Genomic DNA, 15,584 nt, shown 5'->3' with positions numbered 1-15,584 from the left:
GTGCAGCCTCCCTCCCGCAAGGGTTCCCAGAGTTCCTCTCAGCTCAGCTCACGTTGAAGGATCGGGCCGAGCGGACGAGGATGTCTGCGAATCCCTAAGGAGTGGGATCCCACCACGATCATCCCCACCCCATTCGGCACCTTCCCGAGACAGTATTCCGTGGGTGGCTTGGGGTTTGCACGGTTGCAGTCGCCGGATCTTCAAGTCCTTTTTGTACTGACACTGGAAGGTTTGGGGCACGTGCTTGAGAATTCCTGACGTAAAGGAGAGATTGCAGTGGCGCCTCACCACCCAACGGTTGGGCTGCAGCGGGTCATCCGGCTGGGCGCCACCTGATTGCAAAGTCCGCCATGACCCACGTTCTTAGACTCTCTCCTTGGAACGAGGCACCTGGGTTCCGTACCTGCTCAGGATGTCTTTTCACTTGACTCAGGGGAAGAACCTGATCCCACCTGTAGCGGGAGGGAACGCCAAGCTGAATTACACCGTCCTGGTGGGCGAGAAGCCGTGTGTGGTGACAGTGTCAGAGGTGCAGCTGCTGTGCGAGTCCCCCAATCTCACTGGACGGCACAAAGTGATGGTAAGCGGCAGAAGGGAAACAGGATTCGCTTCCCAGAGCTGGGCTGGATTCTGCAACCTGCGCAAAGAACACGGAATGGAACCAATTTACAGATTTTTCTTCTTTGACATAATTTCCTCCTTAGTGTTCACGAGTGTCCTGCTCATTATGCGCAGCTCTGAAAGCCTGTGAAATCTGCTCCCAAACATTGCAGATTTGATTCAGCCACTCCTGTGGCTCCTGAGCTTTCAGCAGCTGCTATTGCCCATACTGTTTCAAACACGTAGAAACAGAGTGAGTCAGAAGGGGTCTCCTGGGCCATCTAGTCTGACCCCGGCTCCAGCCAGCTCCACTCACGACATGCCCACCGTGTGCATGTGCAGCCTATCTTTGAACACCCTCACCGATGGGGCCTCAACCACCTCCCGTGGAAGCCCATTCCACACCCTCGGGGTCCTAACTGTCAGGAAGGGCTTCCAGGCATCCACCTTGAATCTTGTCTCCCAATCTTGCTCCATTGGAGCGCATCCTGCCTTCCTCTGCAGGGAAGAACAGGTCTCTACCCACCTCCGTGTGACATCCCCTCACACACCTGTATGTCACCAACAGATCCCCTCTGAGTCTCCTCTTCTCCAGGCTGAAGAGACCCAGTTCCCTCAGTCTCGCATCCCCTGCAAACCGGCCACCAACCTTGTGGCCCTACGCTGCACTGACTCCAACCTGGCTATATGCTTCCTGTAATGAGGGGCCCAAAACTGAGCACAATGCTCCAGTTGCGGGCACACCAGAGTCGTGTAGAGTTGCAGTAATACCTCTTTTGATCTAGAAGCCACACTTCTGGCTATGCAACCAAGGATGGTGTTCGCCCTCTTGGCCACCGCATCACACGGCTGGCTCATGTTTAGCCTGCAGTCAACCAGCACCCCGAGGTCCCTTTCACAAGTGCCTCTTTGTTAGGAACCATGAGGGCTAGAAACCTGGTTTTTGAAGGAAAGTGGGGAAAGCTGAGCTTCTCAGAGAGCAGAATTTTACTGCCAGCTCCTCCTTCTGTAGGGACACCATTTGCCTACCCACCCCAGCAAGATGGGAGTTGAGGTCCAAAACATCTGGGGAGCCTGTTCTACGGCATCTTAAGTTGAGCACGTTTTCTCGGTCCCCCCGTCCCTTGCAGGCTCGGGTCGGAGGGATGGAGTTCTCGCCGGGGATGGTGAACATCTCCCCGGACAGCCCGCTCAGCCTGCCCGCCATTGTCAGCATCGCCGTGGCGGGAGGGCTGCTCATCATCTTCATCGTGGCCGTACTGATCGCCTACAAGCGCAAGTCCCGGGAGAGCGACCTCACCCTCAAGCGCCTCCAGATGCAGATGGACAACCTGGAGTCCCGCGTGGCCCTGGAGTGCAAGGAAGGTACTGCAGGCAGGCCGGGGCCGGGGCTCTGGAGGTGCCCCTCTGGGTGCAGGCTGCATCGCAGCCGAAGGAGCCCTCCTGAAAGCCAGCTCCAAGAGGCAGAACCCCATTCGGTCGTGTTGTGGGTCCCAGTGAAATCACCTGTCCCAGAGTCCCTGGCTTCTTGGATAAAGTTAGAATGTGCCTGCCCAGGAGGCGGGACAGGGAGGCAAAGGGATCTGATGGTCTGTGAACCAAGACCTAAGGAAACAACTCCACTTCTAATCCAGTTCTTATGATAATGATTATCCTGCGCTTTGTCTTCTTGGAAGGAAGCTGGGGCAACTTGCATTACCCCCCTTCTCTCCACCCCACCCTCACAACAACAACTTGTGATGAGAGTGCACAACTGGCCACTCACCAGAGAGCTTCATGGCCAAGTGAGGATCTCCAGAGGCCCAGTCCAATACTCTAACCACTAGGCCATGCTGGCTCTCAGCAGAGACAGCAGTCCTCTGAGGAGAAGCTGAGATCTTTCCCAGCTCTGCTACTCCCAAGGTCTTTTTAACGGGACATGCCCGTGAGTGGGCCTGGCCTGCCAGAGAAGGGCGAGTTTAGTACGGACACCTTTTAAAGCCTGGGAAGACCCCTCAATTTCAGAGGAACTGCATCCCCATTGAGGGAGGGCGGAAGCAAAGAAGGCAGGGCAAAGGGAAAGGTAATGCAACACATCACCAGTATTTTCTTGCTGCAAATAACGAAGTCTTAGGGGAGGCGTTACACCAACAGGAAACCACTCGGGAGAAAGGATGGGCCAGAGAAAGGAGGGTGGCCGCTGGGGAGCCCCAGAAGGGCTGACGTGGGCCCCCAGACCTGCGATTCCCCACCTGCGGTGCGGTGTGCATTGCTCCAATCGCTTTCTAAGCCCTGCAGAGGGTCTTAGCCAGACCGTGCTTTTAGGCGGGCGTTTCCTGGGCATTTCTCCATGGTCCAAGACACATGCTCCATCCTCGCACAGAGGGCCTTGCACAGGTGTGATTCTGCACAACCCTTGCAAGCTGCCCTACCGGATGGGGACGGTCAGCCTGCGGGATGGAGACTAGCCTCAAGGTACCATGTGGCCGAACTCTCATGAAGTCCCGCTTCTCCACTCCGCACTGTCTCTGCGTAAGCTTGGCCTTTCCCATCCGATGCTGCAGCTTCGTTTGCCTTCCCTCCCCCCCCACCCCAAATCACAGCCTTTGCCGAGCTGCAGACGGACATCCACGAGCTGACGAGTGACTTAGACGGAGCTGGCATCCCGTTCCTGGATTACCGGACGTACACGATGAGGGTGCTTTTCCCTGGCATTGAAGACCACCCAGTGCTGAGGGATTTGGAGGTAAGGTTGGGTGTTTTGCTGTGATGCAAAATCACGATGCATCTCCTTCCCACGACTCTAGTCTTGTGCATTGGCAGGCGTCAGACTCCAAGGTAGCCGTGATTCTGGGATTAACCTTGGCGTACCATTTCCATTTTGCTTAAAGAGCGCATCCATTATGGGACAGGGTAGGGTAGAGACTGCGTCTGTGCATTGCAAACTGCCAGGCGTTTCTCTCATGGGTCGCTCATTGATAAACATGCAAAACGGTCTGTTACGGCTTCTGGAACTTCTGCTCATATGTAAGTTGTTATTTCATTGCGTATTTTAGCTCCATGTGCAATCAAGGCCCAGAGAATGCATGCACAGGCCTGTGTGTGCATGCACAAAGACACACACACACACACACACACACACACACAGATTGCTAAACAACGGATATTGAAGAATGAGCAGAGATGTCGAAAAATTAAAGATAAATGGCAGGTATATTGGCATATTTCCCAGGAACATTTGCATTTTTGTATGTTAACCCCTAAGAAGATTTGGAGATGTGAGGCATTTGGAAGTGTGTTTTTAAGCGAAATGTGTCCCTTTTGAAGCTCTGTGCTGCTTTGTCACCAAGCACTGGCAGGAACCCGCCAATCAGAGTAGCCCTGGGAGGGTGTCCGGGGGCAGAAAATTCATCCTGCGACCAACCAGGGGTTGGAATCTCCCTGTGGCTGAGTGAACACAGAGGACTCTGAGCACCATGCATGACATCAGAAAGACCCTGACGCAGGTCAGCCCCCACCTCACTGATGGCGGAGGCACCCGGAGTCCGGCCTCTGCGGCAATCTCAGCACCCGGTGGGACCAAGCGGGTGCCCTTTGGGATCGTGCTGGGCCCGAGCAATGCTTCTCTCTTGCTTCGCGACAGGTCCCTGGTTATCGGCAGGAGCGTGTGGAGAAAGGCCTGAAGCTCTTTGCCCAGCTCATCAACAACAAGGCCTTCCTCCTGTCCTTCATCCGCACCCTGGAGTCCCAGCGCAGCTTCTCCATGCGGGACCGGGGCAACGTGGCCTCCCTCATCATGACCGTGCTGCAGAGCAAGCTGGAGTACGCCACCGACGTCCTCAAGCAGCTCCTGGCTGACCTCATAGACAAGAACCTGGAGAGCAAAAACCACCCCAAATTGCTGCTTCGCCGGTAAGCATTGGAGCGGGTACATTGCCCCGGCCTCGCCTCTAGAGGGAACTCTGGAGTCACCACTGTCCTCTGTTGGCCGGGGCCGCTATTGCCTCCATTGCCCAGAGCTGGAGAAAGGTATTAAATGAACTTAAGCTCCATGTAAGGACAGGATTAATGCACTGGGCACACATTTCAGGGCAAACTTGCCTACTTTCACACATGCAAACCAGTAGATGAATTACGAGTCTGTGACCCTTCTAAATTTGCAGTTCTCATTTTGCAATTGAGTTCTCCAAGCAAAAATGCTGCCTAGGAAAGTGTGCGCATTGCACAAACACGCTCACAACAACACATGCGGAAGTAACGTTCATGAATAAATGCATTATATTAGGGAAACGGCTTGCAGAAATGTGCATATTAAGCAAAACTATGTTCAGAAATGGACGCATTAGGAGAAATGAGCAAGTAAGACGCTAAGCATTTTCATGCAGTTGGGATGAACCAAACCTAACACTGAAAAAATGAGAAATGGAGAGAAAATTGATATAATCACTCATCCTTCAATGTTGAGTGGATACTTCAGTTGGATTCTGATATTTAGCTTTGCCTGCAGAAATGCCAGTTTCACATTTTGAAAAGAGATGCCTTTTGACACTTCCAGCAACCCTTCCATCCGGCCAGGGGTACTGACTTTCAGAATTGCAGTGGGAGGGCAACTGGCCATTAGTATAGGCCGTTTTTTCTGAAATAATTCTTCTTCCAGCATCGTAAGGCTAGTTCTGTCATTTTGGGTGCATTGTGGGTGTTTTCCAGTTCTTTCATACTTTCAAAAGTTTTCAGCAAGAAGAGCTTTTTATGAAATCTGTGAATTACCATAAATTATAGCAGAGAGTTCAATAAAAATAGTAAGAGTAATAGTAAGAATAATAACAGTAAAAGCAAGAATAAAGAGCAAGAGTAGGAATAAGGGTAAGAATCAACCAGTATTTTAATTCTCTGAAATTGGAAGCCCTGGAGTGCCTTTTTCACCTGCTCGTTGCATGTACGCTAGGAATAAAAGAGTCTTCTATCGTACCTGCTAGAGCTTGCTGAATAGCATCCTCCATCCAGAGGTCCCGTTTGCCAAGACAAACTCTGGATCCTACAAGTGTCTGTCTGAAGCTTCATAACCATTTGTGAGATCCAACTGGGGTAAAATCCAGACCATCCCCATCAGCTTTTGAGGAATAGCTGAAGATTTATGTGAGTGAGAACAGAAGCCGCGGCATTCCTGAAAGTCCCTCTGCAGAGCTGTTCCAAAAAGGGAGGGGTGGAAAACCCCAGATACATAAGGCTAGGTAGCTGGCTAAGCAATCTGCTTTCCATGGCATGCGGCCCATTGCAGAACATCAATAAGAGGTGTGCAATTCTAGTTGCTTGCACTATTTGGGCTGCTAAATTTGGACATGGGGAGCAGAAATCAGATCTCTGCCTTAGTTTGCTTTATTCTGAGAAAAATAACTCGCTGCTGTTGTAAGGCTAAGATCACTGCCTTGTTTGAGAAATTCCTTGGGAGAGTGAACCGTCAACTGCCATGAGAACTTCCATCTCTTCCAATGTCTTTGTCGACTTGGATTTCCAAAAGGCTTTTGACGAAGTTGCTCAGCAAAGACTCCTGAGCAAATCAGTGGTCGTGGAATAAGAGGGGAGATCCACTTATGTGTCCGTAGCCAGTTAAAAACGGAAAGCAGAGAGTAGGGATCCGTGGCGAGTTCTCCCAGTGCACGGAGGCTCCCCCGTGGTTCTGCGTTAAGACCCATGCTTTTCTGCCTATTCATGCATGCTCTGGGGCGTGAGGCGAGCGGTGAAATGGATTGGTTGGCTGACGACGTCAAGTTGTTTAGGGTGGCTAAAGCAAAAATGGATTGCGAGGAGTCCCAAAAAGGGACTGGGAGACTGTCCTCCAAATGGTAAACGTGAGCAAGTTTGAAGTATTGTACACCAGGGCAATACGAAGCCCAACTTAAAATGAGAACGTGAGAAAAGCCCAGCTGGATCCGATCCGAGATCCATCCTGTCCAGCACTCCGTACCCACAGTGGCAAACCAGCTGCCCCCAAGATCCCTCCAGCAAGGTGGGGGCAAGGCCTCCCCCTGCCCAACCTGCTCAGCAGCTGCTGTATTCAAGCACATCTTCTCTGGTCAAGGAGGGCGCACCTGGCCAGCAAGGCTAGTAGCCACGGAGAGGCTCCTCCCTCATGAATCTGTCCAATCTCCTTTTCAAGCCATCCAAATGGTGGCCATCACCACTTCCCACGGCAGCTAATTCCATAGTTTAGATGGATAGATGCACTTCCTTCTATCTGTCCCAAACCTCCCACCAATCAGCTTCATAGGATGACCTGGATTCAAGTGTTCTGGGAGAGGGAGAAAGATCTCTCTGGTGTGGCCACACTTGGGACAGTGTGTACAATTCCGGTCACTGCACCTAAAAGTGGATATTCTAGAGTTGGGGGATGTACAGAAAAGGCCAGTTAAACAATTGAGGGGCTGGAGAAACTCCCCTGTGAGGAGTGGCTACAACAACTGGGGCTGTTCAGCTTAGAAAAGAGGTGAATAAGGGGAGACACAAGAGAGGGAGATGTAATTATGCATGTGCGGAGAAAGTGGCCAGGATGACATTTCTCTCTGATAATAGTAGAACTCAGAAGGCCCTTTTGGTGTTCTTTTCATGTGTTTGCCCTTTCTGGCTTATTTCTTCCAATTTCCCTCTTTCTTCATTCTTCTCTTTCCCTTGTTAGCCTTTTCCAAAATTTAAAGAAATAGTAAGGTTGGAAAGAAATCCCACCCTAGTCAAAATCCAGACTTTGGATCACCAGAGTTTCCTTAGGAATTCTGTCCAACCCAGAACCACTGATCAGAACCTGGCAGGCCTGATGACGTCCATCCATCCTTTGCTTCCTTGGAGGCTTCAGAGAAAGCAAGGACTTGATGATGGCACCAAGCTTTCATGGCTCCAGGGACGGCAAGGTGTGCTTGGAGAAGGCCCTTCTCCAGCTGTGCTGTCCTCCCATGTGGAACAACCACAGGAACCTGCAAGACTCCATCCCAACCTCCACAATCAACTTGCCTCCGTCCCGATATCACAGTTTGCTTCTCTCCTGCCAACCACACACGAAACGCTTGTACATCTCTAGCTATGTAAGAACACAGATCAGTGGCTTATCAGGCAGGAGAGGTTCCAAAAACTGTACGGCATGCAAGAATTCATAGGTTTATGCATGATTTGCTGCATTATACGTATGTGTCTTGGAGTTTGATGGCAGTCCCGTCTTGACCTTGCAGCATTAAAAATGGTCTTTTCAGAGAGAAATCCTTACTAGATGAGTGATAAGGATGCAGAAACCCAGCAGCTTCACTGGAAGGCTTCTGTTTCCCATCTGATTAAAATACGTGTGGTGTACATGTCATGGCTAATTCCATTCGAAGCGGCACCCCAAAGCAGCAAAATCCAAGGGGGAAATCAGATGGAGCATATTTGTTAACTTCTCAACCAAAATGCATTTACAGCACAACTCGCTGCTTCATTTACAGTTCGTGAGGAGGACTTGTGCAGATTCCAAAACGGAGTTGGAAGGGCAAAACAAGAACAAACACGCAAACTGGCTTTCTCTTCTTTTTGTCTGGGTCGGTGATGTTTCTATTCTTTGCACTTTCATTCCAGGACAGAATCTGTTGCCGAGAAGATGTTGACCAACTGGTTCACTTTTTTGCTCTACAAATTCCTCAAGGTAAGAAGAGTCTGTCCAGGTGAAAGTGGCACACTTCTGCATGACGTACCTCCACCTGTTACTGACCGAATGCGTGTTGCAAAGAAGACCTCCTAACCTGGGATTTTCAGTTGAGCAGGGGAGGGATATTCAGAAGGAGCAGTGAGATTTGTATTAATTTGTAGTAACTCCAAAATCCAGCAGAGGGAAAAAACTGGGGGGCGGGGAGGTTTCACCAGGGTCAGGTGAGGAATCTGATCTGGGGGTGACAATCCATTAGATTTATTTCATTTATTTAGTTAAAGCTTTTATAGATTGTCCCATTACTGGCATCGCGGGATGCTTTTCGACAAGCATGCATAAAATAAATATGGCATAGCATCTGGTGATTAAATATTAGAGCACAATTAAAACCAATTTACAATTAAATAATGGGAAAATAAAAAGGGGGTTGCCTGGCACCGAAAAGAAAAAAGCATTGGCGCCAGGCGGACCTCTCTGGGGAGCGTGTTCCACAGTTGAGGTGCCACCGCAGAGAAGGCCCTCCTCCGGGTAGCCACCATCCTCCTTCAAGGAGGGCTCCCAGAGCAGGACCTCCGACCCAGAGCTCACGGGGTAGGAGGGCATATGGGGAAGAAGGCGCTCCTTCAGGTATCCTGGACTCAAGCTGTTCAGGGCCTTATAGGTCATCACCAGCGCCTTAATTGGGCCTGGACTTCGCTTGACCTCCTCCGCTCAGCTCCTCAGGCTTTGGACAGCTTTCTCCCTTTGCATGAACGTCTGGTAGGAAGCCAGTTCAAGTGGAATTCTGCTTCCGCACATGTGACTTGTGGGCTTTGCATTCTTTGTGTAATTTGCAGGAAGAATGACTGATCTGTATATTTTGTGCAAAGGAGCTAGGAACATTCCAGAGGGTTTGCAGACCCGATCTCAGCTAAGCTCCCTTCCCGGCCAGACCCAAGTGAGGGAAGGAGGTGTGGAGGGTGCAAGAGGGCTGGATCCTCACATCTCTCGGTCTTACTCCCGCCCCCCAAGATGCTTTCATTCTCACACACCTTGGCTCCACCAGGTGTGGTTACCCACATGCTTCGTTGCCCCCGTGAGCCTGAACGAATCTGTGCTCGCTTGGATCGAAGCTCTGCTGAGGCTATCGGTCTTACTCCCAAATAAATGCCTACAAGATCGCCTCCCAGATCTTGCAGCCCTAACACTGGAGCCTCACCTCTCCTCATCCCGCCCCCGTCCCCATCCCCCTGGAGGTGATAACTCACAGCAAACGTGCAGCCAGGCACTCCGGGTTTCCACGGCCAGAACTGCTGATGAGCCGTCCGTGTCAAGGGACACGCACCCTGAGCACAGCCAATTACCTCCAGCGTTTCTGCCATCCCTGGTGCGGCAGGGCTTAAAGCTCCTCGAGGAGACCGTCCTCCTGCCTCCTGTGATCCGCTACCTCTCGTGGCAGGAAAAGTTTGAAGGGCCCAGGAAGGTCGACTCAGTGGCTCCTTCTATCAGATCCCCATATCCAGCTGAAAGTGGGGGATAGAGGGAGGTGAGCCGCTGAAAGCTTTGCTCTTATAATAGGCTATTTGATTTTCTCTCCTCGGCTTCTTGTCTTCCTGCCTTTTGCCCAAAAACACGGGCTGATAAGGCAAGAGCAGCCGCGCTGAGGCAATATGCTTCGGGGAGATAAGCTAATTAAGTGGCGGGCAGGTGTCTGAGTGGAGAAAAAGGGCCCACTTTCGCGTCAGACGAGGAACCGGCTTCCCGGGGATTTGCAGGAGACAGAATTGAAGCTACGCTGGCAAATTTGGGGTGGACCTCTCAGGGATGAAAGCCAGAAAGCCCAGAGGAGAGGGAGGGGAGGGAGGGGAGGCATGAGGGAGGGCTCCCAATGACGCGGAAAGGCGGCTCGCCTCCCTGGATTCTGGGCGCCCCTTGAAGTGTGGGGGACGAACTTCTGGGCAAGCGGGCTTCCATCTCCAGTGTTAATGTGTGGACCAAGCTTCCCTGTCATGGTAGCCTCCCGACTGCAAATCCCAACAGCCCCGGTCCCCCTGGTCCATGGCCAGGGATGTTGGGAGATGTAGTTCAGGACCACTGCAGGCCTTCATGGAACACGGGCCTCCTTGCCCTGCTGGAGGAAACAGCCAGTCCGCTGCACTTCCCTTTCCCATTTGGGGCCAAGACCCCTGCTCCTGGCTGTGCCAAAGGCCAGGCTGGCTGAGGATGATGGAAGCAGCAGTCTGCAACATCTGGAGGGCACGAGGCTCAGGGTGCTGATGCCAGAGAGTAGGACATGGAATAATTAATCTGAGTTGCAACAACCCAGAGTCAGGCTGGACATCAGGAAGAGCTTCCTCACTGTCAGAGCAATAGGGCAGTGGGACCAGCTGCCTGGAGAGGTGGGGGGCTCTCCCACACTGGAGACATTCAAGGAGAAACTGGACAGCCCTCTGAGTGGGATGGTGTGACTTGGTGTACTGCAACAGCAGGGGGTGGACCGGATGGCCTTCATGGCCCCTTCCAACTCTGCTATTCTAAGGATCTGAAAGTTGGGGTGGAGGGGAACGCAAGGAAGCCAACCAAGTGCCAGGTAATGCCATGAATGAGATAACATGAGCAGACCTGCAAAACAGCGTCATCCTTAAACTGGGTTGCACGCCGTGGTGCAGCTGGACAAGCGCTGGCACTGCATTTAATTATGTTACGGAGTGGCGAGTCTCCAGGCGGAGGGTCCCCAGAGGCGCCTCTTCCTCATTCCCTGGTGTGCCTCTCCCTCCCTGCAGGAGTGTGCGGGCGAGCCTCTCTTCTCGCTCTTCTGTGCCATCAAGCAGCAAATGGAGAAGGGCCCGATCGACGCCATTACTGGGGAAGCCCGCTATTCCCTCAGCGAGGACAAGCTCATCCGGCAGCAGATCGACTACAAGACGCTGGTGAGTAACGCTGCCGTCATTGATGGATGGATTGGTCGATGCATTTCTCTCCTGCCCTTTTCCTCTTGTGAGCAGCCTAAGCCAGCTTCCACAGCTCCATCTCATACTCCTAACCACAACCCTGTGAGGTAGGCTGGGCTGAGAGTCCACGTCTGGTCTGCTTTCAGTGGCCCAGGGTCTCAGGTCCTGTGAGCGCCTCAGATGATGGCCAGGAACTGAGCCCCGCCTGCTGTGCAAGCGCACCAAGGGCAGAGGCTGCCTGAGCGGCTGCCACTGGCACCGAAACGGCTGTTGGAGGGAAGGAACATCACACCACTGCTGTGTCCACGGTTGGCCCTCTTCCCTGGCCCTCCGAGCTGCACTGGGGCCATCGCACCTGATGTGGAAGAAGGTTGCCATGGGTGTGACCGCTGTCTGTAGGCATCCGTCCGTCCGTCTGTCCATCCATCCAAAGCTTTTGTATCTTGCCCTCCACAGTGTCGCAAGAAAATAAATAAATAAATAAATACGATACAGCATCAAGAATAATATATAGAATCAAAATAGTACGAACATTTAAAATAAAGGGGAAAGAAAAAGAGGTTGGCCTGGCACTGAAATGAAAAAAAGCATCGGTGCCAGGTGCACCTCTTCAGGAAGCCCATTCCACAGCCGGGGTGCTACCGCAGAGAAGGCCCTTCTCTGGGTTTCCACTCTTCTGATCGCCTTCAAAGAGGGCTCCTGAAGAGGGACCTCCAACCCAGATCTTAGAGGCCAGGCAGGTAGATATGGAAGTCTTCCTCTCAAACAGTCACACGCATTTTGGGGGACCACCAATCATGCCGTAAGTTTGGGAAGGTGGTACCGGCCGAATCCCTGTTCAGTCCAGAAGGTGTGAACTCAGTGAACCCAGATCAGAAACAGAATCGAATTCCTCATGCATTTCTCATGCATTTCCCGAACAAACAGGTCCTTGTGTTCCTTCTGTTGCTTGATGAAAAAAGATGCACACTTTGGAAAGTCACGTCAAAACACAGATCGAAGTTCTTCCCTACTTTCCAGCTCATTGTGCGTGCAAATTACGTGCTATGTCACCAAGGGAAGCTTCTTCCCTGGAATAATTGCCAGCAAATGGAGCACCGCTTGTACAGAATGGGAGAGCATCTTCACGTCCCTAGGGCACATGTCTGTTTTAATTAATAGAAACAAAAAACAAAACCTACCAGCACCACAACCCGTGATATGCTTATCTTCCTGTGTTGTGCTTCATTGTTGGATATTTGCCTAAGGTGATGAGGAATCAATTATCCATGATTACTGATTGTCCCAACCATTTCCTTTATCAAAGAGAAAAATCCTTTGGGGATGAATTATTTGATTTTGTTGGTGTGTGATTCATTCAACAAGCGAACTTCTGCTGAGACAATGTCACCAAGGGAGTTTCATCTGAAATTAAATTTATTTGAAACTACAGCTAACGTTTCAACTTTGGTACTTTAAAAAGGGGGAAATAAGAGGAACTTTGGAGAAAGAGAGAAGAGCCACAAGGTGTGTAGACCTTCGTTTCACCTCCGCTTCTAAGATGTGTTAAATTTAAAAGGGGTGCACCTTTTCTTTTTGGGAGTCATTTTTCACCACTCAGGGCTGTATTTTTTAAACAATTAAATGAAACTCTGAGCTGCTAATAAATACATGTGAAGTAGGAGCCAAGTTTCCATTAGAGTCCATGAGTGCTAGCGATCCCCTTCATATGCTTCACATTTAGCTTTTGACAGGGGTGGGTTTCTCGGGGGTGGGGGCAGGAATTTTGGTACAAAGCCAGGGGGCTTCCTCATTAAGGAAACCTTTAACCTGCCAGATGTCCGAGTGAGAGGGAATTTTGAAAAATAGCACTCTATTCCCCCATAATTAGATTGAGTGTGAGAGACTTGGGCTACAGGCCTGGCCTGCCTTCCAGGGTTTGAAAATGTTTTCGGAATCCCTCTCCTGAGACGTGGAAATGCCCTTGCCAAAGTTTTAGAAATACGGGGCTCAGGGGCACCCTGGGCAGCATCAATGGGCTGAGCCTGGTGGGACAGGACTTGAGGAAGGATGGAGGAAACATCCGGAGCACAACTGGACTCAGACCTGAGCAACTGGCAGTGGAGGCAAAACAGTAGGGATATGCAAGCGTTCTAAATGCCACGTGTGAGCAGCTCCCAGTTTTATCTGTGCAAATGTCCCAGTTTGCACACATTTCCTCAGTAGACTGGATGAACTTCATTTCCAGGCAAGTCATTTGTTCAGATTTCAGGGGAGTTTCAGGAATGGGGGCATTTGTGCAAAGTGCTTGTCCAACCGCTGCTTAATGTGCAGAAATTTACCCTTTGAGCCGTGTGATTTGAGGCCAGCAGGAAGTGGGCATGAGGCACCGGGATGGGATGGCGAGAGGACAGTGCATGGGGATAAGTCAATGCAGGCACGTTGCATGAGAGCTAGAGCGTGAAACCACCAAGGAGCAAGGCAGTTGTGCTCCTCCGGGGTGCGCCCTTGAGCCGGGGGGACAATGGTGCTGCTGCGAGAGGAAGCGGTCCAAGCGGACCTGCCCTTGGAGCCCTTCTCCCCATCATCATGACAACAGAATGCAAGCTGGTGCGGTTCCGGGCCAATTTAAGAATTCGGACCCTCTGAGCAGGTCCCATCCTGGCCTGCCTGAGTGGACATTCCTGGTTTGCTGTGCAGAGGTCCTCCCCAGAAAGAGCAGGGTGTGAGCACCATTGGCTGCTGGGGTGCCTTCTCCTCTCTGTCTCTGCCTCTGTCATCCTCTGCCTCTGCCTCTGCCTGCCTCCGCCTCCGCCTCCGCCTCCGCCTCTCTCTGCCTCCGCCTGCCTCTGCCTCTGCCTGCCTCTGCCTCTGCCTCTGCCTCTCTCTGCCTCTCTCTGCCTCTGCCTCTGCCTCTGCCTCTGCCTCTGCCTCTGCCTCTCTCTGCCTCTGCCTCTGCCTCTGCCTCTGCCTCTGCCTCTCTCTGCCTCTGCCTCTGCCTCGTCTCTCATGCTTTTCTAGGGCCTAACGGCTTGGAGGGCTAGACAGGGTGTAGTTACATGCCATCAAGTCATCTCTCATCTACAGCGACCCTATAAATGAAAGTCCTTCAGATGATCCTATCCATGAAATAGGATCTTGTAAATCTTGACCCAGCCCTGGATCCCATGGTGAGGCATCGGGAAGGAGGAGTGCCCAGGTCGATGCCCTGCCTAAGTCTCGCAGGCTGGCTCTGTGCCAGTGAGAGCCCCCCAAGGGTGGGTTCACAGTGTGACTAAAGCAGAGGGACTGGAGAGATGTGCAGGTTTGGGTTCAGCTCTCTGTACATGAGCAGAGGCTTATTGTTCAGCTTACTGGGAGGCTATTTAGAGTGACCTTGTCTTGTTGGCTGAGAAATGCCAATAAAGGCCTGCCCTGGAAAGGATTTTCCGGTGTTCTGGAGCTGGAGGGCGAGGAGGGATGAGGCGAGCTCACAGCACTGGTGTCTAAGCCAAAAGCAGTTCCCCACCTGTGTAGTGATGGGTCCCAATCCAAGGGTTGGCGGCTGGTGCAGAGGGCAAAGGCAGTGTCCCTCGCAAGAGGAAGCAGCAGCATCTCCATTCCTCGGGGGGGGGCAGTGTCACGAGGGCTCGGCAAGTGGTCCAGAGACACTGCTGCATCGGACTCAGTTGCTTAGCGACAATCACCAAAGACCTTCAGGTGAGCACAGGCTTGGTGAGCATGATTTCGTTCCAGCATCTATAGAACTGACACTTCCCCGGGCTTGGGGAAAAGCTCTGTTCACCACAGATATTGCTAATGCCCTTACATTTATGTTGTAGTTGTTGTTTGGGGTAGTTTAAAACAATTCATAAAATCTAGCAAAAAGCAATATCAATACAATCACAAATTAACTTTAAAACGAAACTCGAAGCACATCTATGAGGAAGAGCTTCATGCCTGTAGAACGTAAGAGGAGGCGATGCAAAGCAGCCCATGTGCAGTTGGCAGCAGCTCGGCGCCTCGGCACAGAGGGCGGCCTCAACCTGGCACTGGAAGGGCAGCGGAGTTGGTGCTAGGTGGGCCTCAGTGGGGAACTCGCTCCCCGATTGGGGCTGCTGCTGAGAAGGCCCTGCGGCCACACATCTTGTCTGTGTTTACCTCCTCCCCACCACCTGGCCTTCTGCAGGTCCTGAGCTGCGTGAACCCCGACAACGTGAACAGCCCCGAGATCCCTGTGAAGATCCTCAACTGCGACACCATCACACAGGTCAAGGAGAAGATCCTTGACGCGATCTTCAAGAACGTGCCTTGCTCTCATCGGCCCAAAGCTGCTGACATGGATTTAGGTGCGTTAAGCATCCCTCCGGAGCAGTGCAGCAAAGCATTTGTCCGGCGCAACGATCTGGGCCATACGGTATCGATGTGGGAAGCTGGGCCTGTGTTTGCTC

The 15,584-nt window shown here is 51.8% G+C and overlaps 1 protein-coding gene across 5 annotated transcripts in view; it reads left to right on the top strand.

The window, feature by feature from the left end:
* PLXNA4 (plexin A4) overlaps positions 1–15,584 on the top strand; it is a 498,163-nt gene that overhangs the window by 436,308 nt on the left and 46,271 nt on the right. For all 5 annotated transcript variants that reach the window (XM_044428501.1, XM_044428509.1, XM_044428519.1 and 2 more), the window contains exons 18-24: positions 434–580; positions 1,731–1,965; positions 3,183–3,325; positions 4,223–4,491; positions 8,176–8,242; positions 11,008–11,154; positions 15,323–15,482. In XM_044428501.1, coding sequence (XP_044284436.1) covers positions 434–580; positions 1,731–1,965; positions 3,183–3,325; positions 4,223–4,491; positions 8,176–8,242; positions 11,008–11,154; positions 15,323–15,482 — 1,168 coding nt within the window. The remainder of the gene's footprint in view (positions 1–433; positions 581–1,730; positions 1,966–3,182; positions 3,326–4,222; positions 4,492–8,175; positions 8,243–11,007; positions 11,155–15,322; positions 15,483–15,584) is intronic.

The sequence above is a fragment of the Varanus komodoensis genome, unplaced genomic scaffold, assembly GCF_004798865.1.
Source record: "Varanus komodoensis strain SLA01 unplaced genomic scaffold, ASM479886v1 scaffold1, whole genome shotgun sequence".
NCBI classification, from domain to species: Eukaryota; Metazoa; Chordata; class Lepidosauria; order Squamata; family Varanidae; genus Varanus; species Varanus komodoensis.
The sequence above is the reverse complement of the archived record's forward strand: the minus strand, read 5'-3'. Positions and strand labels throughout refer to the sequence as shown.